Source organism: Desmodus rotundus, chromosome 2 (genome assembly GCF_022682495.2).
Source record: "Desmodus rotundus isolate HL8 chromosome 2, HLdesRot8A.1, whole genome shotgun sequence".
Classification (NCBI taxonomy): domain Eukaryota; kingdom Metazoa; phylum Chordata; class Mammalia; order Chiroptera; family Phyllostomidae; genus Desmodus; species Desmodus rotundus.
Window position 1 is genome coordinate 189342684 of NC_071388.1, and position 26462 is coordinate 189369145.

At 35.6% G+C, this 26462-nt stretch overlaps 1 protein-coding gene across 3 annotated transcripts in view; it reads right to left on the reverse strand.

The window, feature by feature from the left end:
* The window catches only part of ERBB4 (erb-b2 receptor tyrosine kinase 4), a 959089-nt gene that overhangs the window by 206253 nt on the left and 726374 nt on the right, over window positions 1-26462 (reverse strand). For all 3 annotated transcript variants that reach the window (XM_024563791.3, XM_024563792.3, XM_024563789.4), the window contains exons 17-18: window positions 5381-5513; window positions 1631-1753 (exon numbers count right to left, since the gene is read on the reverse strand). In XM_024563791.3, the coding sequence (XP_024419559.2) occupies window positions 1631-1753; window positions 5381-5513 (256 nt within the window). The remainder of the gene's footprint in view (window positions 1-1630; window positions 1754-5380; window positions 5514-26462) is intronic.

Below are 26462 nucleotides of genomic sequence, written 5' to 3' on the forward strand. Positions count from 1 at the left end.
TGTCTTTGTGAGAACTAACATGTTAATTCACGCATAGGGTCAACCATATGTACTGCAGATATAATTTAAACATACTTAGGGGGCATTCTATAACCTTTCAATGCAAGTAATTTCAATAAACATATGACATCATGAAAAACAAGCAAATAATTGTTCTTAATGAAAACACTAATAAAGCTTTTTAAGAAATGTTTAAATAAGTACTATTTTCCCCTGCTAAGGTCAGAAGTCATATTTCGTCTTGAGTTAAATGGTATCTATCATTTGAAGTAATGTTCAATTTCCAAATCCTATTAAATTAAAAAATATATAAGGGTGATAATACACTTAGGACTATTGAAGACTGAGTTGTCTTTAAAATGGAAGTCCATTTTTTTATCATAATAAAAACCGAGAAACAGGATAGTTAAGTTGTGTCTTGAGCATACAAATAATTAAAATCTGGAAGACATCAGGTCACCTTTGAGTAGTTTCTATTCAATTAGGTGCTCAGTTAATACTTTTGAATTTAATTGAATAAAACATTCATACTAAGATATTAAGAAACTTCAGCACTTTAAACTTAGAATAAAACAATTTTATACTTTAAAAATTTGATTATTTTTAACATAAAGTGAAGAAAATTAATGTTTATATTTTAATTGTTAATATTTTCTGTTTGAAAATCTTTGTTTTAAATTTTAAAAAATGAACATTTTAAAATGCAAAATTCCTAAGGTCCAATCTATTTTAACAGATATGTTTGTAAAAAATATAGGCTTGCGTGTAGCTTTAAGAAATATATGAAACTGGCAAAGTAAATTTGGGAATTGGAGGAATGAACACTACAGGAAATAATTTAGCACTAACCAAGCAGAGTTTATTCTTGTTATTTACCATTAATAGTAAATTGCACCACCATTAATCCTTGGCCTGGCCTCTGAATAGGTTTTGGAGCTAAGCTAAATAAGTAAACATGCAAATACCATCTTTTGAGCTTTCCCTTTGCAGGAAGGCTTCTCCTCTTGAAAAGCCATGAGGTCACCCTCTCCTTCTCTCTGACCCGAGTTTCACAAATATAGTCACTTTTTAGTCGGCATATAATGATGCGGGTATCAAACTGGAGAACTTTTATTAAATCATACATGATACCAGGTAGATAAAAAGTTGTTTAGGAACTTGTCCTGCCCTGTTAAGGCATCAGCGTAGGAGTGTGGATTCTGAAGAGATTAGCGAAACTGGGAGAGGTTGGAATCAAAGGGCCTGTCTGGGATTTCATAGGGCCCCGCGCAGGGGGAAAGGAAATAGGTTGGAGCTGGACATTTTGGATGAGAACGACATTTTCCAAAGGGGAAGTGATATCAAAACGGGCTCAGAAGGGGGTTGGTTGGGAGAAAGAACTAGACCTTGGCTTTCTACCAGTGTTTCCTGCTTTGTCAGGTCTGTATCCATTCCTATCTTGTGTAATAAAAATTAATGAAAAAAAATAATGAACTGATCGGTGCTTCAACATCTCGCTCAATACTGTAGAGGTTCTCTATGGATACGAAAAGGGAATTGTTTTGTTTAGAGCACTAACTCTGGCTATTATTTAAAACAAGTCTGGGACAAAATTTAAAATAACTGATGGTGTATATTATCTTTTACTTACTTTATACACGGTTCCAAAAGCACCCGAGCCAAGCACTTTTACTCGTTTGAGCTCAGTTTCTTTCAAAATACGAAGTTGAGCCTGATTGGGTGCTGTACCGCTGGGAGTTAAGGGCTCTACCAACTAAAAGACAAAAAAAATACAAGTTATATGTTTCAATGCAACAATCAGTGCTTCCCTCTCTTTTCTCTCTCTTTCTCTATCCATAGCTGGTTCCCTTTCTCACACATACAAAAACACACAAGCACACTTTTCCTTGAAAAAACAATATTTTTGTGTTATAGATTAGTCACCATTACTTCAGGCCCTATCTTTTCTCTTCTCATGCTCTTTGCCTGGTGAGTTCAAGTAACAAATGTGTGGCTACCTGATGCATAACAGGCTATGCTTTACATATATATTTGTAAATAATTATATTGATATAAATATATATTTATACATGTTAATAAATATACATTTAATTTTTATAAAAACTTAGAGACTAATTAGGGTCTCTTAATTCTACTTTTCAAGCTCCTTCCTTCGTGGTATTTTTAGCTAAGACATAGAGATTTTAGTTATGTCAGCATACTCTGGTAAAGTTACCTTTTTCATTTAAAAAGATTTAGTTCATAAAACAATGAAATGCTGCCTTCTTGGCACTTAAAAGCCAGATAAACACATCAGAAGATTTTTACAAAAAAAAAAAAAAGTAGCACAATGCCAATATTCCTGGACAGTACTTCTAAAACTTTTATGTACATATGAATTACTTGAATTTCTGCTAAAATGCAGATTTTGATTCAGTAGTTCTGTGGTTTGGGCTGAAAGTTGCATTTTATAGAATGCAAGTGGTGCTTATATATAGTGATGGTCCCTAAACACATTTTACGTAGCAAGACCTAGATACCTTCTAGATAAAAAATTTTACAATTCTGTGAATTGATTCTAGATCATAAGTGAATGCTAGGAGATGTGAAAGAATAAAACAACACCAGGGAATGAGATTGTTTAGGTTTGGTTTCCTAAAGGAGGAACTCATCCAAACTGTTCTTGAGATGATAAAGACAGGTTACTATGAAAGAGGACACTGGAGCCATCAAGAGCAAGTTTGGACACAGCGTCAAAGAGAAGGAGGAACACAGAAAGGGAGGGACGGGGCTGAAGGGTGGGGAACACCAGATCATAAAATGGGCTGGGTGTGGCCAAAGGGGGGTAAAGTTAGGCTAATAATCTTAGATGCCACAGTTTGGGTGCCATCCAGTTAGAGAGGATAAACAACAAGGGGCACATGTGAATATGTGCCAATTTCTTGCCTATGTGAGAAAATAATATGTAGACAATGAAGAGACTCTGGATACCAAAAAGTGTGTATCCTATATTCAAATTTGAGATTTTTAGCCAAGCTTGAGGAAAAGGAATCTAAAATAGGAGTTTCTTTTTTTTAAGTAAAATAAAGGAGCTGAATTTTAAACACAGACAAATAGCTTGTTCTTTCTCAGCATAAGGAGATAATTAAGGGCTACTCCTACTCAAATTATCTTGAAAACCACCACAATACTTCAAGACGTCTGTTTACGGGACTAAGTGCACCATGGCCCTCCAGCTTGGTTATTATTATCGTGCTCCTGCGAACACCGTGGCCTACACTTTTTTTCCAGGAATTTGAGTATTATACTTTTCAAAGAAGTACAGTTTCATGTTGTGTGCTACTATGGTAGAAAGAGATCTTGGTTTACAGTCACAGACTTATGTACCGGGGCTACCATTCACAAGCTTAGAAAGCAACTTATCCCTCTCATGTCACTTCTGTGAAATAGGCATAACATTAATTACCTTAGAAGATTGCTAAAGAATGCAATGGTATGTAACATAGGGAGAAAACTTTGTAATATTGCCTGCCATATGCAGGCACTGGATCTGTCACTCTGCATTAATACACTACTGCATCTATCAAAGCATCAGGCTTATAGGGCATATACTTGTAAGTGAATGTTGAAAAACATATGTATTTTCTACTTTTCCTAGTAACAGAAGAAAGACAATCTGAAGTAAAAGTTTTGGAAATGTGTATCAGCTTTACATACATTCTAATATACCATGCGGTAACAAATTGTTCACCTCTGAGTCACATGTCCAGCTTCAATATTAAGGATTTATATTAAGTCGATCCCCTTAAAATTCCTCTTTTATTTAGATGGCAAAAAAGCCATACTTATTTACTTTACTGAGAAAAAGATAGGAGTCAATTTGACAATTATCTAATTCAGTCCTAAATGATAACGTACTACAAAAATAGAACTGGCTTATTTGAAACCAATCAGTATGAATTTATTTAGTAATGAAATGCCAATTTGAAGGACATCTTAGAAAACACCATAATAACAAAAGAAAACAAAGCAACTTTTTTCATAACAGTGAGGTTTTTTCTGCACATAGTTAAGAGACAGAATTGCTCTTCAATTCCTCTCCAAATCTAGTTTATTCATTTTCGAGAATTCTCCCACTGACTGCCCCAAGCTAAACACGAGGGAACATTCTATCTGCCTGCAGCACCCTACCTAGCTAAGCTGAAAATGAGCACAGCACATGCACTGGGCTCAAACTTTTATTCACAAGTGTGCGGGTGAAACCAAGTTGATCCGTCAACACACAATTCCAGTAGAAATCACAACTGAGTTTTCGCATGTACATAATTAACTACCTTTTTTCCTAACGTTTGCACATGTCTGTTGATAGGACAGCCTATTCTAATTTTAGATAACTCCAATCCTTAGAAAGTATTTTCCTCTATGTAACTGTAAGGTAGCTGCTTCTTCTAATTTCCACTTCGGAGGAAAAGAGCTAACATTTAATTCATTATCGGTGTGCAAAATTTATGAATGAATGAATATTTGCATTCCATTGTCATTAAGAGCAAAAGTCAAGGCTGTCACACTGACAAGGAGGAAGAAAGCAAACCTCGGGAACACTATGACTTGGAGCAGACTTGCTCTGTATTGTTCAGCTTGGAGGAATGTGTGTATCAGGAGAAAGCGGGAGTATTGCAGTTAAGAAAAATCCGGTAAATGCATGTGCTTCTGTAACTGTTTGTCCCCTATAACCTGTGCAGTGGAAGGTGTCAGCGTGCATGGTAGAGAAGTCAGTGTAGCAATATAAAAGAAATTATAATAATTTATTTTAATTTACATATTCACAATAACTCACATGCACAATATTAAATGTACCACATGAACTGTGTGGTAAGGTCTGTGTGATTACAACACTAAGCTTTATCCTGTAAGCTCAGGTTTTCACTGCTGGAATAATGAGATCAGTGGCTACTTATTTAATGATCCTACTTAAAGCATAATTGCTTGTCTATCTGGCTTTATTTTGAACCAGAAAAAATTTATCTCTCACATTTTTCTAGTCCTGCTACTGAGTTACCCTCTACCCAGATTATTTCTAGTACAACAGTAGCTTTGCTATTGTGATATCCTGGGGCTTAATAATAGGACCTCCCCCCCAAAGAAACAGACCTGTCTTTTCCTCAGTAAGGTAATTTCTGTGACCCCCACTGTGTATCCTCTTTAAGTCATGAACATGTCTTGATTATTTTCACTATATACTCTGCTTTTTGATCAATTTTGTATAACACACTATAAAATATAAACTCTCAGCAGGAAATTGAACAAAATTTCCCCCTGGATTAAAAATTGTCCTCTAAACCTTCCAAACCTAAGTGAAAATCCCTAAACACACGAAGAGAAGAAAAAAAAAATATGTCACCTCTGTCTCTAGGAATCTCCTCAAGGCTCTTTTCTTTTTGATGCTCTTCCTTCTCACATAAACGGCAAATGTTAGACCCACGATGACCAGGATGAAGAGCCCTCCAATGACGCCGGCTGCAATTAGAGGAGTTCTACCAACCGAAATAGAAAAGAAAAAAGCATGAGGAGAGAAAAGACAGAGGAAAGGAAAAAGCAGTTGAACATATCCATGTATCACAAATCTATCAGATGTAATGTAAATAAAAGTGCTTTAGAGCTGTGACAAACTTGTATGGTAAAAATAGTCACTTTTTTAAAAAATAAATCATGCACATACAACTACTCTTGGGACACGAGCAGCCACAACATGCCATTCCATCAAAAAATGTAAAACTTGGTAACCATGAAGAACTCATGCACAGATGTTAATAGAGGAGGATTTTAAATTGTTTTCATGTTACTTTCATCTGTAAGTGAATGGAAAACACATTTGAATAATATCATTGCATTGTATAATATTATTTTCAAAATTTTCTCTAAAACAGGCTTTCCCAACAGTGGCACTATTGGAATTTTGGGCTTGATCTTTTTAGTTTTGGGGCACTGGGATCTGCATTCTAGGGTTCGTTAGCAGCACCCGTGACCTCCATCCCCAGATGCCAGGAGCACCTCTGTCGCCTAGTCACGGCAAAGTCCCCAGACAGTGCCAAATGTCTATCAAAACCACTCACAGTCAAGAACCACTGCTTTTAAGCCAAAATGAGATTTCTAGAGACATACTGAGCCCCACGCCTCCAGAATATGAGGGTCCAATGAGAGGGATGGATTGGCGGATGTGCTACTGCAGACTCTGGCAAGGGCAACTTCGATGGCAGGGGGAAGATAAAAAATGGGGTCAGACAGAGTTACGGTGACAGGAGGAGGTATTATCATCAAAAGTGTGTCTAAGCATCCTCTGCCCATGAAAGGGGTTTACAAATTAGGTATCATGTTAAAAAGGAGTTCATAGTACCAAAAAGGGATTAGAAAAAGACTGAACGGAGATTTTTATTCTAAATATTGTTAGCTAAGTCTGAGAACTGATAATTTTTATTGCTTTCTAAGATAAAAATTTTCCTTTGCTTCAAAAGTCATAACTGTGGTTTTAACTTCGTGTTGCAGAGTAGTATCTATGAGCTTCCTCTGGTCAAAGCCCTGAAATACATTAATTTCATATGCTATAGAAATAACCTGGAGAAGAACACGTAGTGTTACCTAATATATATTTGACCATGGAGCCATGATACACATCAAAACCAGAAAAGAATTCCCTGGACACTTATGCTTTCCACAGTAAATATTTTATATCTTACATTTCTATTTGTAGAAGAGTCTACTCTCTACAGCTGCATTCTTTTAGAAAAACATTTTTTGCTCTTGCAAAATAAACTTTGTTTAAAGATAGATCAGAAATAATGATAGCAGATGATCCTAAATAAAAACTTTAAAATTTTAAAGAGCTCTATAAAAAATCTGTATAACATCTTCTATATATGAAGACATATCTTTTAAAGATTATGACTTTTTATATTGTCATATAAAACTGTAGAAAATCCTTAAAAACTAGTTTATCCTAATGGTTGTTTTCTGACAGCTGAAGTACCATAGCATACTGAAATGTTTCTATAATTCAACTAGATTTTCCTAAATAAACTTTCTAAAGATATAAAAAGCTATGCTGAGAAAATTAAACTATGGTATGGATACAAACTCACCATTGTGATGTGTTTTGGTTTCTGTAAGGTCATATTTTTGAGCATGCCAGTTACATATATATTTCAGTAAATATTTTAAGTTTTCAACTCAAGGCATAATTTTTGGCTCAAGTGCCTAGCATACCCCTGAAAGCCACTATTATGAAAACATTGCATTTTTGTTTCTTTAGCCCAATTTTTAATTGCAAAGTACTTATGTATGATTGAGAATAATGCACATTTATTAATTCTAGATTTTAACTAAATTCTAGACTTACTCTTCTTATTTTCCAAAATAAATAGTATGTATTTATAAAGATACATGCCATTATCACTGTAAATTTTAAGAAAATGCTCTATTTGGTTTTTGTTTCTTTTAATTTTCATTTAAAGAAAGACCAGTAACAAAAGAACAAAATAAGACCTGTGTGTCTCTATTCTTTTCATCTAATTCTGGTGAATATCAATTTCCATGTCATTACTACTCAGCTTTGCCATGGCAATAAAAAATAAAAAAGTTCAAAATCTCAATAGAGAGTCACTGCTATATTTTTTCTCCTTAGCACTTTCTTTTTTATTTTCTCACAGCAGTTCCTTGGTTGATTTACATTTCTTTACCTTTTTTCTCTCCTTACTATTCTACAGAAATAGTAGAAGTAGAAATAATCTGAAGAAGTAAAAAGGGAGTTTCTGCATTTAAAGTTCACACATAAGTATTTTGTTGGACACTTTGCAAGACCAAATTTTTCATATTCATCAGAATTAACCCTTGAAATAAAAACAAACCATTAACGACAAAGAAGCAGCCAGTGACATCGAGAAGGGGGGACACTCTTTAAAGCAATTTGAATGTTCTCTTTAAGAAGTGAATATTATATCATGGAAAAGGTATCGGTCTTGATTAAGAAGACCTGATAGTTTTAAAAATACAGATGTGAAATGCAATTCTGGACTGGATTCTAGTTTGTGCAGACTAGCTGTACAGATGTTGCTGAGATAACTTAGAGGTTTGAACAGGAATTCGGTAGTAGATGAGATGAAAATTTACCATCATGGAAACATGTGGACCAGAAATTGGGAAGACTGGACTGCAAACAGTAGGATCTCAATGAGGGAAAAGGTGAGTTTGAGTGTGTGTCTGTGCAGGGGACGTGTGCACATGCTCACGTGTGTATAAAAGATCTGGGATAATATACAATGAAACACTGAACAGCAATTGTCTCTGAATAGTGTGACTATGGTGTTTTATTTTTGTAGTTTTACTCATGGACATTTTCTAATTTTCTGCATTTATTTCTTTTTTGAAACACAAGTTTATTAAATTTACAAAAAACAAAAAACTGAATCATTGCCTAAAAGTTTATCTTTATAATAATAGCCTTGCTTTCTTTTCCTTCTTGAATGTTTACTTGGTTCTTTTCAATTAAGTTTTTTATTTTAATATTTCCTGTCCACTTTTATAATCTAAGTACTTTTGCATATATAATCTATTTACATTAGTTTAATGTGTCTGAGTGTCGGGGGGCTTTAACGCAGCCCTCCGGGTCCGTCACGGATGAAGCCGTGGCGATGGTGGCTTGAAGCCTCTGGTCCGTGTAGGTCCTGAAAGTCCTCAGGTCCCTGTTCGGGCACCAGATGTTGGGGGGCTTTAATGCAGCCCCCCGGTTCCGCCACGAATGAAGAAAAAGACTACCAAGACATGATCTGCTTGGGGAGGAAAGGTGGCCAATCTCTCAAAGGAGAAGGGCCTTGACCCTTTCTATCTATGGACTTTTATTGGGTTCATTCGCATAGGAATGCAGATAAAGGTCATCAATCATTGTCAGCCAGCAAGGCTTAAACAATACAGGATTTACAGAGAACCTTGAGGGCTTATTCTGAGCTACAGCCAATCAGCTAAAGGGCCATAAAACTTTAGGCACCAGACTCATCTCAGGTCTGGACCCTTATCTTTTAAGCTGGGGGTACAGATTAAGTAGGTTTCACAGGAATGTATGTATTTTCCTTAGGCCTGATTCCCCAGGGAATCCGCCCCTCCCAGCACAGGACTGCACCACCCTCTGTTATCGCTTCAGGCTCAATTCAGACAGGGAAGTAAAGCAGCCAAGAGATTAGGAGACTTCTTGCAGACAGAATGAGGACTCAGTTTATTTCAAAGCCGAGGGGCGAGGGTCCATCAACCCCTTTTGCCACAGCCCCTTGAGTCCTTCCCTGCGAGCTTATCCTTGGTGACCAGAGCCTGTCTTAGGTTGATCCTCCCTTGAGGATTCTTACCCGTCATTGGCTAGCTGGCCAAGCTCTGGGCCAAGCAGGGTGAAGTGGGCAGAGGGGGCACTTCTGCCAGGGAGACAGGCTTTGTCTCCTTAGTGGCTTATGGTCCCAAGTCTGACTCAGCCTTAACCATGGGGGTATTATAGCCTCTGAAACCAGGCAGGGTGGTTCCCAACATCTGAGACATTTAATTACCACTGTGTCATAACATTAACATCATGTTTCACAAAACCAAGCTAATCTGAAAAGTTAACACTACTTACACATCTCCTAGTTCCCCCAATTTTGATGACTTTTAGACATTTGTAGGCATAAAATATGATAGATTTTCATTTTTCCCCTGAGAGTTAATACTTCACCCTTTGTAAGAACCCTTTGGATAAAGAGGATACAACTAGTTAAGCTGCTTCTTTAAAATTTGATGTATCCCCACTAGATCTCATGCTGGCTGCTGCCAACTAAGCTATGTTTCTGAAAGCGCTCCCTCTTCCACTTCCAGAGGTGAGTAGAGGAATCTCTCCCAGGCTGTGATATGACATTATTAATGAGACTATAAGGGTCCAAACCAAAAGCCATAGAACAGTCTGTGATCCCTTATCTATAAAAGTACTGTTTGTTTGTTGTCATTTTCCTGCCCATTACAAATGAGGGGAACCCCCTAAAGTATAAAAGATAGGACACTTCAAGCGTCAAGTCCAAGTTTTGACTAAAAGAATAAAATTAATTGACTGTTGACCTTTCTCTGTGATTTGAAAATAATTTAATGAAACAGATATCCTCCCATTGCTGATTAAGAGATTAAGCAAAAAAGAAAACAATCAAAAAAACCCTCATAGACAGACAACAGTAGGGTGATTACCAGAGGGAATGGGGGGCGGGGGAGGCAGAGGGATAAATGGTGATGGAAGGAGACTCGACTTGGAGTGGTGAATATAAAACACAACATACAGATGGATGATGTATTATAAAACAAGGAATCATAAGTAAACACAAAGAAGTGTAAGTAGAATAATGAAACTGATATCCTCCCACTACTCATAGAAACCAATATAAAAATGCTGAATCACAAATGAACTTGGATAATTTGTTTAAAAGCATAGAATTTGGTTTTATAATTTCATTTAGAAGGTCAGAGGCCACACAATGTTTTACATTGTATTGCTTAACCAGTTACCTATAAAAGAGTTGTGTCTCCCAGAACTATATTACTCATATAATAATATTCTTATCGTTCACTACTGTATCTGAGCCGTGCTAATCCTGAAGAATATAAAATGGGAGAGAAAACAAGAAACTTGATTTTAGAAACAGCCAAATATATTCCTTCATTGATCTGCTTCCTTCTAGATATCACATCACGAACAAAATGTAGTAAAGTCACTATAATTTATGATTAAAACTCAGATCATTCTAAAACTATTCTATTATACCATTTTCCACTTAATGCCAAGGGTAGACTATCCTACAAAAAATGTACAGTGGAATTTTCTTTAAAATTGTAAATTCAGTGAAACTGACATTCTGAATAATGTAGTCATTACAAAGAATGCTAAGTTTGTAAGTCTTTTATAGGTGTACCATCAAGTAAAATGATTTTAAATTAATAATATAGGTATATCATTCTTAATTTCCTGAACACATAATAATTTTTAATTAAAGAGAATGGAAACAATCTCAAGTCCTATAACACGTTGATGGTACAATTTAAACCAGAGTGCCCTGCTATTAGAAGTTTGTAAATTAAACGGAATAACGTGAAGATGTTTCTTCAGGATTCATTGGTCCAGACTTACAGTTGCCTCCCTGTTTACCGATGGGCACTAAAGTCTTAACTGAATTGTTATTTTAAACTTACACAGGAGATAAAAAACAAAAACAACAGGCTAGTCAGATAACTTTAACAAAGTTTCTGTATCATAAACTTTTCAAGTCACAGAAGATGGTAAAATAGTACTTCTAACATTATAATTTTGTGTTTAACTTTGATATCTATTTTTCCCCCTTCCAGTGGCATATGGTGCTATGAGATTCTTTGCAGTGAGGCCAATCTGAGCTTTAACTACTGGTCTGCTTCTAGGTAGTTATTGGCACCTCTGTCAAATCACTCAGCCTTTACCTAAGGCGATAAAAAATAAACACAGCTGGAAACTATCTAGTCTTTCTTAAATTCCTGAGACTTCATGAATTTGCCTCTAGATCCTGCCCAGTATTATCATTAAATAAAAACCTTTTAAGTCTCTGAGAACCATACACCTCGCTTTGACCAGGACGATCTCAGTTTGTGCCAGTATAAGTATCAATAGGACTCATTCACTCCCAGAGGCGCTCATATGTGAGCCTTTGTTCATACATGTTCATCCTACTGTTGGCCCGATTTAGAGAGTCTAAGGGACCCAAAGGTAACAAGTCTTCATACAGTGTGTGTGTCTGCATACAAATCATAAACTTAGTATTAGTACTAGGAAGTTTCCCGTGCTGGGAAAGTTAATTAATTACTAACTGCAATAAATATACCTATATATATATATATGTATATATATGCATACCTTAAATGAGTGGGTCATAAATTAGGGTCAGATGTCATGTTTCTCTGTAATCTTATATATTTTTTGCTATAATTAACATTGTCTGTACCTTATTTTACTTCTAACAAATTGTATAGTGGCCATTAGACAAAAGCATGAGTCTAGCATAAACCAGAGGTTAAATGTATTTTCAGCAATGTATTCCATGTATCTTAATTTGCTCTTGCTATAAGAAAAGTATAGTTGATCCAAAACATGTGGATTCTTTATTTAAAAACTTCTTGCTCCCTGGCTGGTGTGTCTCAGTGGAATGAGTGACAGCATGTAAACCAGAGGGTCACCGGTTCTACTTCCAGTCAGGACACATGCCTGGGTTGCAGGCCATGTCCACAGTAGGGGACTCCGGAGAGGCCACCACACATTGATGTTTCTCTCCCTCTCTTTCTCCCCCCCTTTCCCTCTCTCTAAAAATAAATAAATAAAATACTATTTAAAAAACCTTCTTTCAATCACTTGTCAACTGAGATAGAAAATATAACTTTAGAAATGACATTTTCAATATTGTATTAGTTATGTAAGCAGTTTAAACATAGCAAGTTCATATAACAAGAACATAGGATTTGACTGACATCAAGGTCAAGGTTCTTATGGATTTTATAGAACATGTAGTGTCACTAAGAATTCACTTCATTTTCAGTGGGAAACAATCCAACAGAAATGACAATGTCAGACATTTTCTGCGCTGATATAGAAAACATTCCCTTCCATAGAGATAATCAGAGATTTATCTGGTCCTATATCCTATCCTTAAATTCAAATAATTTAAATAGATTGAATATGGACTTTCCATTCTAGTAATACTTGTATATTTTAAATTAAAAATTTTACATGCATTGTATATTTTCACAATAACTAGGTAATATAGATCTTATAACCCCCATACTTAATATAAAGAAATAGAATCTGAGATAGTTAATATACCAGGATAAGATTAAACATAAATGGTAATACTAATGTTTTATATATTAAAATCTCAAGTCCATTAATATTTTAGCTACATTATGTCATCTGTCTTTCTAAAGATGATTCATTAGAATTATTTTTAAGAAGATAAATATAAATTCATCAGATTTGTCTTCAATACCTATATTTGACAGTAGAGAATAGAAATGTGTATAAATTCATTTATGAGTTTTAAGACGCTTTGATTTTATATTTACTTATAGCTTACTGCTGTGATTCTCATCAGACTGTAGTTTTATCTGCATTGCTATGTTCACTGTGGTTTAAGTTGATTACATTCTTTATGCCCTTATTAGAGTTCTTAAGTGACATTATTCTTTATTTAGCTTCATTTTATTTGTTTTCCCAGTGACACTACAAGGTAGAGGATTTGGGGGGCTTTAAAAAAATAGAACTCCCTTAAGAAAGGAAAAGACAAGCAGTGCTCCCGCTGGTGACTGCCTCACGCTGCCTCTCCAGGCTGTCTTTCCCAGAGCGGAGCACCTCTGAAACCAGGGACCTTGAAACACTTGGAAACAGAAATCCCAAGAAGCCATGTTAAGGGTTACTGCCTAGGGCAAGGAGAGCCACATTAACAGAATTTTTTCTCCTGTAAATTGTGCTTATTCTGACCCAGAATTCCACTTGCTCTATAAATATGACACATATTTTCCTGTTGAGCAACTGGATGTGGTCTGGGTCAGCATCTGATGGAGACCTCAGTTGACAGTTACAGTTTTTACTTGATAAGACCTAGGGTGTTAGGGTGTCTCTACCCTTTGATTAGAATTGGAGATTCCTCAATTACATCTGAAATGTGACTAGAAGCATAAGCGCTGAAGCAAATGACTTTCAGCATATGTTCTCTCTTCCTAAGCAAATTTGAATGTTTCTTGATTTTTTTCATGTGCTAAATAAACTTTTTTGCAATATTTTCAATATGTAAATGTTACATATTTTTTTAACACAGTGTCACAAAGTATGGCAGTAAGATATTACCATCAAAGCAATATATGCAATATCATCTAAATTCTTTATCTCAAGGATTAGTGAGTGAGGAAAATTTCTAACCGTTTCATGGCGATTCCTTTCTTCTCTTTTAAGGCAGTGCTGACACACATTGGCGGGGTTCTGTTTGATTGCTACGAGCTAAGGGAGAGCACACAGACTTGTACATTTAATTTTTGAGGCAAATGTTCCAGGGTTAAAGACAGCATCCTGAGAATGTCTATAATTCACCTATGAAGTTTACACTTCTGGATTTTTTCCAGATTTATTGAGGTATAATTTACAAATAACTATGAGTTTATATAAATTAAGCATTGAATGGGAATTAGACCAGAAAGACTTTTTCTTTTAAAAGGTTTTTCTATGAGCTCAGATATATTTTTGGTACCCAGATTTTCTTCGTGGTTCCCACCTGTTAGACAGTATCACAGATAGCCATTTTTCTAATTCCTGGGTCCGTAGCAGGTTGGAAGTAACTCAAGGAAAGGAATAAGAAGGTGAGGCTGTTTCCATCTCTTTTAAATATTCCACAGAGGACTTGGAGAAAAGATAAGCAAACCTTCCTTGTAAAGACCCTTGGTCATTGCACCCTGCTTTAAATAATGTTTTTACTATAGAATGGAATGCCCCATCTACTAAGGGGACATGTATTGTGACCAAATTCACAAAATCCCATTTAAAAGCATTTAATAACAATTTTTAGCAATATCAGTCCTTTTCAAAACTATATAAATGCCCAATCCTGAATTAGAACACATTTCTAATTATGGGAAACCCATTTTTTCCCAAAGCGATTACTTAGATGATGCTATGGTTCTGCAGAAGTTCTGAATACAGACTTAGAGTCATCAGATCATGTAAAGCAGGGGTGTCACACTCATTTTCACTGGGGGCTGCATCACCTGGCGGTTGCCTTCAAAGGGCCAAATGTAATTTCAACTCCTTCACAGTTAAGGAGTAGTTACATTTGTACAGTCCTAAAATTATTTTGGCCCTTTGAAGGCAACTGTGGGGCTGATGTGACCCCTGGTGAAAATGAGTTTGATACCCCTGATGTAAACAAAGAAAAAAATAGAAGCCTATGTCAATTAAAATGACACTAAAATAATATCATAGCAAGACAACTTTATACTTTGGCTAAAAACATTTCATTTGCATGCAGAAGAATTCATTACTATTAAAGAGAGAAAAAAACCCACATCTACATGAACCAGGTTCTCTTCTTAGCTAGAATATAAATTTTTCAGTCTGTTCTTTGTCTATTATTTTTCTATTATTGAAATTACATGTACTATTTACAGGCCATATTTGATGGTATGAATTGCTTTGGACATCCAGAAGATAGTATGTTTAAATTTCTTTGTTTGGTAAAGGAGTCATTAAGGACATAATTTAAAAGCAGTATAAAATGGACATATTAATTCCTTTAAATAACCAGACTCGGAATATCAACAAACCTCCTTTTCTGCAGTCTTTTAATTTTTCAAATTATTATCTTTATTTTTCTCTCTGGGATGTTATCTAGGCAAATGGTTTATTTTTGCTCACAACAATGCCAGCTGAGCTCATGCACAATTTCAGGTTTTCTTAGGGCGAGTAGAACAAGACAGAACAATTAATAGGCCTTAACTTTTTCACTCTCTAGCACTGTGTTGGTTGCTGGAGAACACTATCATCTCTTCTTGAGTACACGTTGGGGCCACTAGGTACATGAGTACTTTAGTTGTTGTCAAAATAGCCAAAAACAATGAAAAACAAAACAATCTGAATAATACAATTATAAATTTAAGATGGTATGCAATGGGTATCAACTTGTAAAATTCAGGCCAGTTATTGTTTCTTATCAGATAATGATGTTTTAGTAACTGAGAGAAGAGAAGAAGAAGGAGGAAGAGAAGGAGGAGGAGGAGGGAGAGAGTGGGATAGAAGGGAGAAGGAGAGGAGAGAAGGAGATGGGAGGAGGAGAGGGGAGGGAAGCAGAGGGAAGAGGCAGGGAGGAGAGGAGAGATAAGGAAAGGAGTCCTTCTAAGCAATGTAGTTAGCATTTTATAAAAAGTTTAGGCATCACTATAACTCACTAAGTTATCTTTTAAGTTCTACTTATTATTTCAGAACTATATTGTATTCCTATGAATTGTCAAAGTATTAGAGATACATAGATGCATATATATCCATCTAGGTTTACTTAAAACTAATTAAAAATTAACACACTTTCAAAGAAGGTTAATTAAACTTCTTTTTTGTTGTTGTTTAATCCATGAAGTGTTCTCTATAACATGACTGATGGCACCATAAAGAAAACAATGAACTCATTAGAAGAAATTTCTGAGTCACATAGCCCTTGCTAACTTGTGGTGAAAAATCTTCAGCCATACTTTGATGGGACTCATCTAATTTTAGACAGGTATAAAAAGTAATTTGTTATAAAATTATATATATATGTTAAATTATAAATATGTATATAAATAAGACTATAACTCATGTGTTTAACTCAAATGTTTTAAGCTCTATAATATTTAATGTATTTCCTATTTGAATTTTTGAATAATAATTAACAAATTTTAATACTGTAATAGAATATTTTCCATGTATTATAATTGATACCTAGCTAAACATATATTTTAAAAGATTTTATTTATTTATTTTTAGAGAGAGAGGAAGGGAAGGAGAAAGAGAGGGAGAGAAACATCAATATGTAGTTGCCTCACATGTGCCCCCTACTGGGGACCTGGCCCACAACCCAGCCATGTGACCTGACTGGGAATTGAACCAGTGACCCTTTGGTTACCAGGCTGGTGCTCAATCCACTGAGACATACCAGCCAGGGCTAAACATATTTTAATAATGACAGGTACACACATAAAAATACATAAAATTAGGAGTAGCCTGTGTATTTTTCTTTTTTTAAAAAACATTTTTTTAATTTATTTTTATAGAGAAGGGAAGTGAGGGGAAAAAAAGAGGGAAACAAACATCCATTGGTTGCCTTTCTCACACCCCTAACTGGGGACCTGGCCTGCAATCCAGGCAAGTGCCCCGACCAGGAACCAAACCAGTGGGGGCAGCAGGCCGGTACTCAGGCCCCTGAATCGCACCAGCCAGGGCTAGCCTGTACATTTTTCAACAGAGGATTGGGGGTACATCAATAATAAAACCATGCAAGTGTAAAAAGGACTTATAATAATCCAGATGGCTGTCCATAATGTGCTATTCAGTGAGTAAAGAAAATTGCTGAATAATGTGTGGAATATATTTCCATAAACAAAAACCTTTATTATTGTATATATTTTAGCATATAGATAAATGTGGGGAAGGAAAAACAAACATAGGTAAATACATTCAGTTACATTTCATATACTATGTATTACTTTTCTAATTTAAATTTCATTTTAAAAATAAATTAAAGAAAATAATCTTAAAATAAAGGAAGAAGAAAAAATACCTAAATTAGAGCTGGTGAGCTTTACCCATCAGGGAGATGAATTCTACCTTTACCTTACTTTAAATTTAAAAGGGAGGCATATGGCATAAATTGCCAAGACAATAATCCCTGCTTGAGGATAAAATTTGTTACATTAGTATAATCAGAGGCCATGGATATTCCATTTGTAAGGTACTCTTCATTACAATTCCTTACTTAAGAGCATTCTTAGATAGAAAAAAATATTTTCAGTATGATTTTTTGATATAGTAATGCTTTATTCCTGAACAATTGCACAATCGCTGATGCTTTTAGTAATAAATGTAATTTAGAATCATTGTTATGTATCAGGCCTTGCAATTAACACTACAGGTATTAAAGTCTGTTAATTTCTCATAATGCTTACAGGATGCTGTTAGATTCTGATTAAATATTTAACAATCTTCTGTTTAATGAGTCCAGAGTCACTGATACCAAATCACAACCTATTGTTATCCATGCAAAAATAAAATACGGTGACCTTCAGTTTGATACATATAGAGTAACACAATACAAATTATTGATGATTTGTGAATTAGTGACAGAACATTTTAAATGCAAAATGTAGCACAGTTTATATTTGATTTTAATATTCCAGACTGTCACCTCTTTCACGCATGTATAAACACCAAAATACACCCTCCTCCCTTTTCGGCAAGATGACTTTGGCTACCACTTCAGAGAGCCTCTAAACATCAAACAGAAACTCCCTCAGTCTTTGTCTAGTCATCCATCTGCATCTTTCTGTTTCCTCTGCTTATTCTGTTCTGACGAAATGGTGATGGGGTGATTTCTTTTTGTCTCCAAGTCTAATCCTTGCACATTTCCACTGCCTCCTAATTCTTCTGACTTTTTCAGGAAATTACCGTAATTGATGATCTCTTTTCTTCCCTTTATCTCCAACCTTTCACTTTCTACAAGATCTTCCAAGCAAGATTCACATTTCATCCATCTTCAAAATCTCTTTTTTTTTGATATTATTCACTCTCCAACTATTTCCCTCGCTCTCTGCTTTCCTTCACATGCACATTTCTCAAAGAACATCAACAGTTGTCTCTCTGTATTTCCATACTTTCCATTCATTTTTACACCATGTCTGCATACTTTCCCTTTTAACATCACTGGATCTGTGAAAATCACCCCAAATTCAACACATCCAAAAATAAATTAATAATGAGTTTAATACCTTTCTATTGTGACAATCTCAGTTAATGTTAGATAATCCATTTAATTTGAAAGTCAGCACCAGGAGTAATTATTAACAGTTTCTTCTCAGTTCCTTCATATCCAGTTAATCACCAAACTCAGGAATCAATATTAAATTCTAAATTTTGTTTGCATCTTCCCACTTCTCTCCATCTCCATTCAACTTCCTGGCTTCCCAAACCTTGCTTATTCACTTCCAAGAGTTTTAGCTACACTTTCATTCATTATCCTAAACATTTATATTACCAGTAACTCTACCTCCTTCAGAATCTTCAGTTCAAGTGCCCCCCTTTCAGACCAGCAGCTCTGTTCCTTCCAGTTCACCTGCTCTAGTAACCCTTCTTCAACAATATTTGTTGTTACTCAGAAATTCAGGCCTTTCACCTTCCCATGTTTTCCTTGTTCTTCAGTCTCCTTTTTGTGCCAATTTCCCTCATTACTCAACTTAGCTTTTATAGACCTTTGCTATTATCATTTTTAAATATATCTTTAACTCATTGCTGTCTACCTCCTTGTTTAAGTACTCACCTAGCAAAACTTCAATCTTGGGTAAAACCAGTTCTCCAATTTCCCATGCCTACCACTAAGCAATCATACTATACCTGAATAAAACGCAACAGTGCTAACTGGGGTCATTCTAATTTACAACTATCAATCTCCAGTGGACCCCCAGCACCTGGATAGAAATACTACTATATTTCTCGGATGAAGTCCTTCTCTCTTTGATGGACTACCAAATACCTTTCTTTGAATTCCCAATATTGCCCCCCCACTCTAGCCTAAGATGGTGCCCTCATTTTACATTTCATTTAAAAAGAGCCCTGGCTGGTGTGGGTCAGTGGATTGAGTGCCAGCCTCTAGTTCTCATACAAAACCACAATAATTTTACCATATCACTTCAGAATTTATAAAATGTGCTACTTTAGAAAAGATACCATATGATCTCACCTTTAACTGGAACATAACCAACAAAAGAAAAAAGCAAACAAAATATAACCAGAGACATTGAAATTAAGAACATTGTAACAATAGCCAGAGGGGAGTGGGGAGGGGATAGTGGGGAGAGGGGTCTATAGGAGCTACTATAAAGGACACAAGGACAAAATCAAGGGGGAGGGTAGAGGTGGGATTGGCTGGGGTGGGGTGGAGGGATGGGGAGAAAATGCAGACAATTTTAAATGAATAAAAATAAATTTAAAAAAAGAAAAGAAAAGATAAAAATCTGAGCCTGTTTACTCATAAATGTCTTAGATAACTCACTGGTGTATTAAGAATATAAAAATGTAAATATATATTTACATTTTGTTCCAATATGCAGGAACCTATGCTTAGATCATGGAAAGTATTGCTCTATCCCAACTAAGCCATGCAGATGTCTCATTTGATGAATATGTGTGGGGGCAAGCATTGCGAAGTTCTATACATTGGAAGAAGGCTCAATAGATAAAAGAACTTTAGGGCTAAGGGAAGGTTAATGGGTGAATTTTTTTTAAGTAGGCTATAATATTCAATCATTTTCATCATAGAAATAGCCCTTAACTCTTCAGCTTCGTAACCCCCTGGCTGAAATGGAGAAATGTGATTTTTAGAATCAGATACACTTGAGCTTGGATCTTTGCTCTGCCACCTACTAGCTAAGTGATTTTTATAAATTGCTTAATTACTCTAAACCTGTTTCCCCATTAGTAAAATGGTAATGGTAATAACTATTTCCTCTGCTATTCATAAATTAAAAATGGAACTGGTTTTTGACCCAGTGATCCCACTTCTGGGAATATATCCTAAGAATCCTGAAACACCAATTTGAGAGAACATATGCTTTCCTGTGTTTGTTCATGGCAGCATCATTTACAATAGCCAAGTGTGGAAACAGTCCAAGTACCCATCAGTAGATGAGTGGATTAAAAAACTGTGGTACATTTACACAATGGAATACTATGCAGCCATGAAAAGAAGGGAATCTTACTTTGTGTGACAGCATGACTAGAACTGGAGATTACGCTAAGTGAAGTAAGCTAGTCAAAAAAAGACAAATACCATACGATCTCACTTACATGTGGAATCTAATGAACAAAATAAACTGACAAATACAATAGAAACAGAGACAGGAATGCATTGATGAGACTGACAGCTGTCGGAGGGGAGAGGGAAGGGGGATGAGTAAAAGAAGGTGAAGGGATTAGCCGAAGAACATACATGCTTAACCCATGGACATAGACACCAGTGTGGTGATGGCCTGAGGGAAATGGGGCCTGGGAGAAGGGGAATGGCTGCGATACTGTCAACAATAACAATAAATAAGAAAACCCTGAAATAACTGCAAAGATAAAAAAGTAAATGTGATAATTTGGTGCAACTCATAGGTACATATTAGGATTTTTTTTTAAAGAATGGCAAAAACAAGCTTCCAGCTAAATCTGAGAAGATTTTGGAAAAAGCCACGCTGTGCTGAGAAAGAAACGAGAACTCCTGTTGAGATTTTCTTGCTGGCCCTTTATTTCCTGGTGTGTAGAACAATTTAGCTATCCGCTGTAGGATTTGAACTTTAGATTTTGGATCTAGAGGTTCAAAGGGAAAAAAACATCGCTTTGGAAGTAAACTTTGCTTTATTATTAAAAAAAAGGATCTTTCCCTCTCAACACATAAACTTTTTATGGAAAGATGTTTTTGTTATTGTTTATTTTTACTCTACAAAAAGTGACTACAATTATTCTACAAATGATTTCAGCATATGGAATGCTTTACGCTGGGCAGAGGAACAGAATGCCATAAAAACTGCAATGGCTACAATGCATTCAGAGCTTATTGGTGGTGTATTTCCCTTTCCTTATTATTCATTCTTTAGTACTGAGTTACTATCAAATTACAAGGAAATTATGTCACTTTGGGTTTGAAGGGGGATGGTAGCAGAGAATAAAATCACTGTGAGGAATTTCATTGGTAAATCAAAGTGCTCTCCATGAATTAGCTCCTGCCTACATACATAGTATGGAAAAGTAACTGTATGTTTATGAGAGAATGATTAGTTAGGAAATGTGCTGTGGTAATAAGAAAAAAGCATGAGGGGTGCAATTTGAGTTAATGTCTACACATCATTTCATGTAACCCCATCACAGAAGGGGGTCCCAGTTAATTAGATTCCTTTGGTTAAATAGGAGATATAAAGAAAAAGACACTTAGGGCTTAATAAAATGTATACTTAAGTTATATGAAGATATAATTTTCATTCTTTTATAACTATATATGCATATATATGTAGAAAACTAACAAAAGAGACTTTGACCTATACTTAAGACTATTTCAGTATTATGTTGTTCATTTGTGACATACAAAAATTGAAACACTATTTTAATAGAAATACTGGCTACAAAACACAATTTTAAGAGAGTCCACACAATATAATTTCAAATCTTTGAATAATTTTGAATTTAAAGAGTCAATAATATCAAGAGATTCGAAATGTGGGCTAAAATTATTGTATTTTAATTTTCTTTTGTGGAAACTTACAAAATCTGTGTGAACATATTAATGCACAGGTACAGGCAATGGGTTTAGGTAATCAAATGTTTTTCTTGGCTCTGGCTGACTCATCCCATCTGTCACCTATTGAAGACGACAAAATAAACACCTTTCTGTGAATATGCAAAATCATTCCCTCTACCATTCTTGGGTGTAAACCTGTTACCACAATATCATTATAGGAAAAAGGCTTACTACCTCTCCATCCAGATATGAGATTCTAGAATCAAAATCTGAGGCCTCCAAGGTGGGGAAGCAAAAAAAGTCTTATGACTTATATTTAATTTTTATTTCAGCCTTTTAGGTATCTATCATAAATCCTCTTTACATAATTGCATGGCTGTGTGTGAGGCAAAGGCTGTCATCGGTACGAGTACTCAGTTTCATGTGAGCTCTCTAGACCAGTGCTCTCCAACAGAGACAGGGTGCAAGCCAATATGTTGCTTGATTCTAGTAAACACATTTTAGAAAGATACATTTCACCGGAATAAAATTTTACTTAACCCAATATAACCACCAGTATTAGCATTGCAACATGTAATCAATACCACAAAAGTTTAATGATACATTTGCATTCCTTTTTCACACTATGCCTTCAACACCCACTACACGTTTTACAATCACGGCACATCTCAATTTGTTCAACCACACACGAAGTTCTCAGTCACCACCTGTGCCTAGCGGCCACCTTATTGAACAGAGCAGGTTTAGAGCACTCCTGGGCAAAACTCACTACACTGGTAAATGGGAAGGCCGTAAATCAGGTGTTAACATTGGGACAATTTGATCTTACTTATGTCTGTAGGTTACTGCTCACGAGGGCAATACTGAACACCTGAAGTCAGTGTGTATATTGCGACCTTACCTTCTAGTAAGTAAGTACATAGTTACATAAAACAGAGGGCCCTGGTTTTAGTTCTAATATCTCATTGCATGATTCTAGTTCCTTTCTGAGGTAAGCAAGAAATATATTATTTGAAGAGAGGCATGTTTCTCTCATATTTAAAAGTGTATCTATGGCAGAGTTGCACGAGACACAGAAAATAATGAAGGTCCTTCCTTGCAGGACAAGACAAAATTTAAAAGGCACCATTAGAAAGGTTATGTGCTTCAATCTCCATGGCTGGTGTGGTAAGCGGCATTCAAAGATGGCCCCAAGATTCAAGCTCCTGGGTAGTTAAATTCTTCTAAAGAACAAGGGAGGAAGGACCAAGGGAAAAACCTAAACACCAGTTCTTATTTCTTTCCCAGAATATTTTTTTTCCTGAAATCTTCTCAGATTTAGCTAAGAGTTCATTTCTTTGGCATTCTTTAAAAAAACTTATATGTATGTATATCAGGTGTACTGTATTATCACATTTAATATCCACGATAAGGACATGAAATGGTATCACCATTACCATTTAATCAATGAGGAAATCAGTAATAGGTTCAGGGTAATTAAGCAATTTACAAAAATTACTTGGGTTGTGGCAGAGCAAAGATCTGACCTCATATATATCCCATTGACACTAAGTCTACATTTCTTCCTGTTTAGCAGGCGGCTTCCTGTGAAGAACTGTTAAGAGTTATTCCTATGATGCTCCTGCTTAAGTAACCATGGTAGATGTGTTAGGAGTAATTTGAAGATGGGCCCCAGGATTCCAGCCCCTGGGGTAAACACATACCTTCTCCCAGTTAGTCAAACACTAACGTAGGTGCTGCTGTGAAGGAATTTTGCAGGCATAATTAATGTCCCAAATCACCTGACTTTGAGATGAGGGGGACAATCGGCTGAGCCTTATCGAATTACATGAGCCTTTAAATCTTTTTCTAGAGGTCAGAGAAATAAAAACTAAGAAATTCAAAGAATGGGAAGGATTGGGTCTAGTGCTGCTGTCTTTTAAGATAAATAGGCTACATGGCAAGACGTGCACACGGCAAAGAGTAAGCAATGAAACGGGACCGCGGTTCCGCAGCTGCGAGGCCCTGGATATTGCCAACAGTTCCAATGGACTGAGAGGAGGACCCCGAGCTCCAAATGCGAACACAGCCCAGTCAGCACCTTGATTTCAGCCCTGTGAGATCTAAAGAGAGAGCCTAGTTCTGCTACACCTATACTTTGATCTATAGAGTTGTGTTGTTTTTTTAAGCTGCTAAATTTATGGTAATTTATCACACAGTAATACAAAACATATAATGATTAAACATGATGGCTTAACATTAGTCGCATACAAATGTGCAGCTAGTCATGACCCTGAACCTATGCACCTAATATATGTAACAATCTTTAAGAGAAGGGTCTGTTTGTATCATTCAGATCAGCAGTGACCTCTTCAGGGTTAAGCATTTCCTTCACTTTACCTAGTCTGCTGTGTGTAGGTGTTTTCAACCCTTACCACATTAGTTATCAAACATATAATCCAGATCTATGCTATTTTAAATTTCATAACAGGTTTTTGGAGGCCAAACTATCATAGTTTTAGATGATAATTCATTAATATCTTCAAATGGGTCAGTTTACTTTAATGTATTTCCTATTTCATAATTATCTTGCCTTTTTTTCCTATAAAACATTGAAATCATACAAGCCGAGCATGCTTCTAAAGCCCGAACACCAGGAGTAGGTGTAAAATCAAAGGTGCTGTCGGTGATAACCCTCCGCACTTTATAGCACATTAATTCCGAGTCTTTCTATCAATAGCATTTGGGTGCAGACTAGATGAGAAGAAATTACCTCAGGACTCAATAGTTTACTAATGATTTTTGTGTCAGATTTTTAGTAAGGGGCCAGGAAAGATGTTGTTTTTTGCACACATATATAAATTGTTTAGCATGTTTAATTCTTGTTACTTCAGAAAGCACAGGTGAGTTCTCTTTATTAGGATTTATCTTGTTCATTTTGTCATGTCTGCTGCTTTTTACTGAACATTGTCAAAACACCTCTATATGTAGCATCCACAGAAATGTTTGCAAAGGGATTATAATTTTAGTTGGTTACAATTTGCATGGCCTTGGAAATATATTTTGTTAGGAATGAAATATTTTGAAATAGAATTTAATATTTCCAATTTATTAAAACACTAATAAAAATCCTGAATAATTCTAAATTATACTTATACTTCTAAATTATACTTTATAAAAAATGCTAGAGGTTAAATATTGGAATAGCATATGAAAAGTACTTTTAAAACTGTAATATCTGTATTAAAAAAAGCAAAGGTTTCAAAAATATCTTTCAATTTTTTTACTTTTATTTTTAATAAAAGACATTGGATTGTCAATAATGAATTTCAGTGATGCCCAAGATATTTCAAGATAACAAAGTATAAGCAGTCTTGACACCTTTCCAGCACAGAAATGAATAATTAAACAATACTATCATTTCTATACCATGGATGCCTCACTCAACTCCAGCTTATCAACATCAGTCATGTTATCATCAGATTTTCTATTATAGTCCTAAAGTCAATGCTCTTAAAAATCTCTTTTGATTTTCAACTATAAGTATGGCTTCTTCTGGTCACATTTTTACAGCCAATGGGCTAGAATATAATATTAATGTTTCTGGGGGGTCTCTTAAAACTTTAGTAAAAATGTGTGAGCATTTCAATATTGTTATAAAGGCCACTCACACAACCTTGTGCCACCAAATACTTTTGTTTAGAACAACCATTTTAACTATATGAATAGTAATTAATAACTGAGGTGAGATGTTTTGCTATTGCCTTATAACCCTTTGATGTTTTTTGAATTTTATGAGTACTGAAAGTGTAGAACACAGAACAGCTGAAAAAGAAGGAACTCACACTCTCCTTTACCTCCTCAAACTCTAATTCAAAAGTAAATTTAATATACAGAATGTGGTGGATTGAGGACAGACATAGTAAAATGCCTGTGGACTTTTATTTATTGGACTTAGGGATCATAACACAACTGCCGCTCATCGAAGGTAACCATCGGTGGGCAAGGCTGGCCATTGGATTTCGACATAAATTATGAACTAAGTTCCTTGGGGGCAAAACAAACAAAGCAAAGAGATTGTGCCGTCTGTGGAAGTGGTGCCAGGAACATCGCCTCATCTCTCTCATAGGCCACACAGGTCATGTTGCTACAGATAAACTGTGATGTGACCTCACTCTACCACACAGGAAAAGTGAGACAAGGCATTAAAATGTGAGAGGAATGGAAAATGTTTCAAATATCTGCCTGTATGAGATTTAGAGAGTTAAACTGAATCCGATGACCTATTTCATGTTGTGAAGCATCTAGATTAATTGACTTGGAGCACGTAGCCAAATAAGAATGCTTGGAAATATACCTAGTAGTTTTCATAATTTCTCTCACAAACTCCAAAAAATACTAGTTTATATTTTGGGTTGCTAACAGAAAAATCTT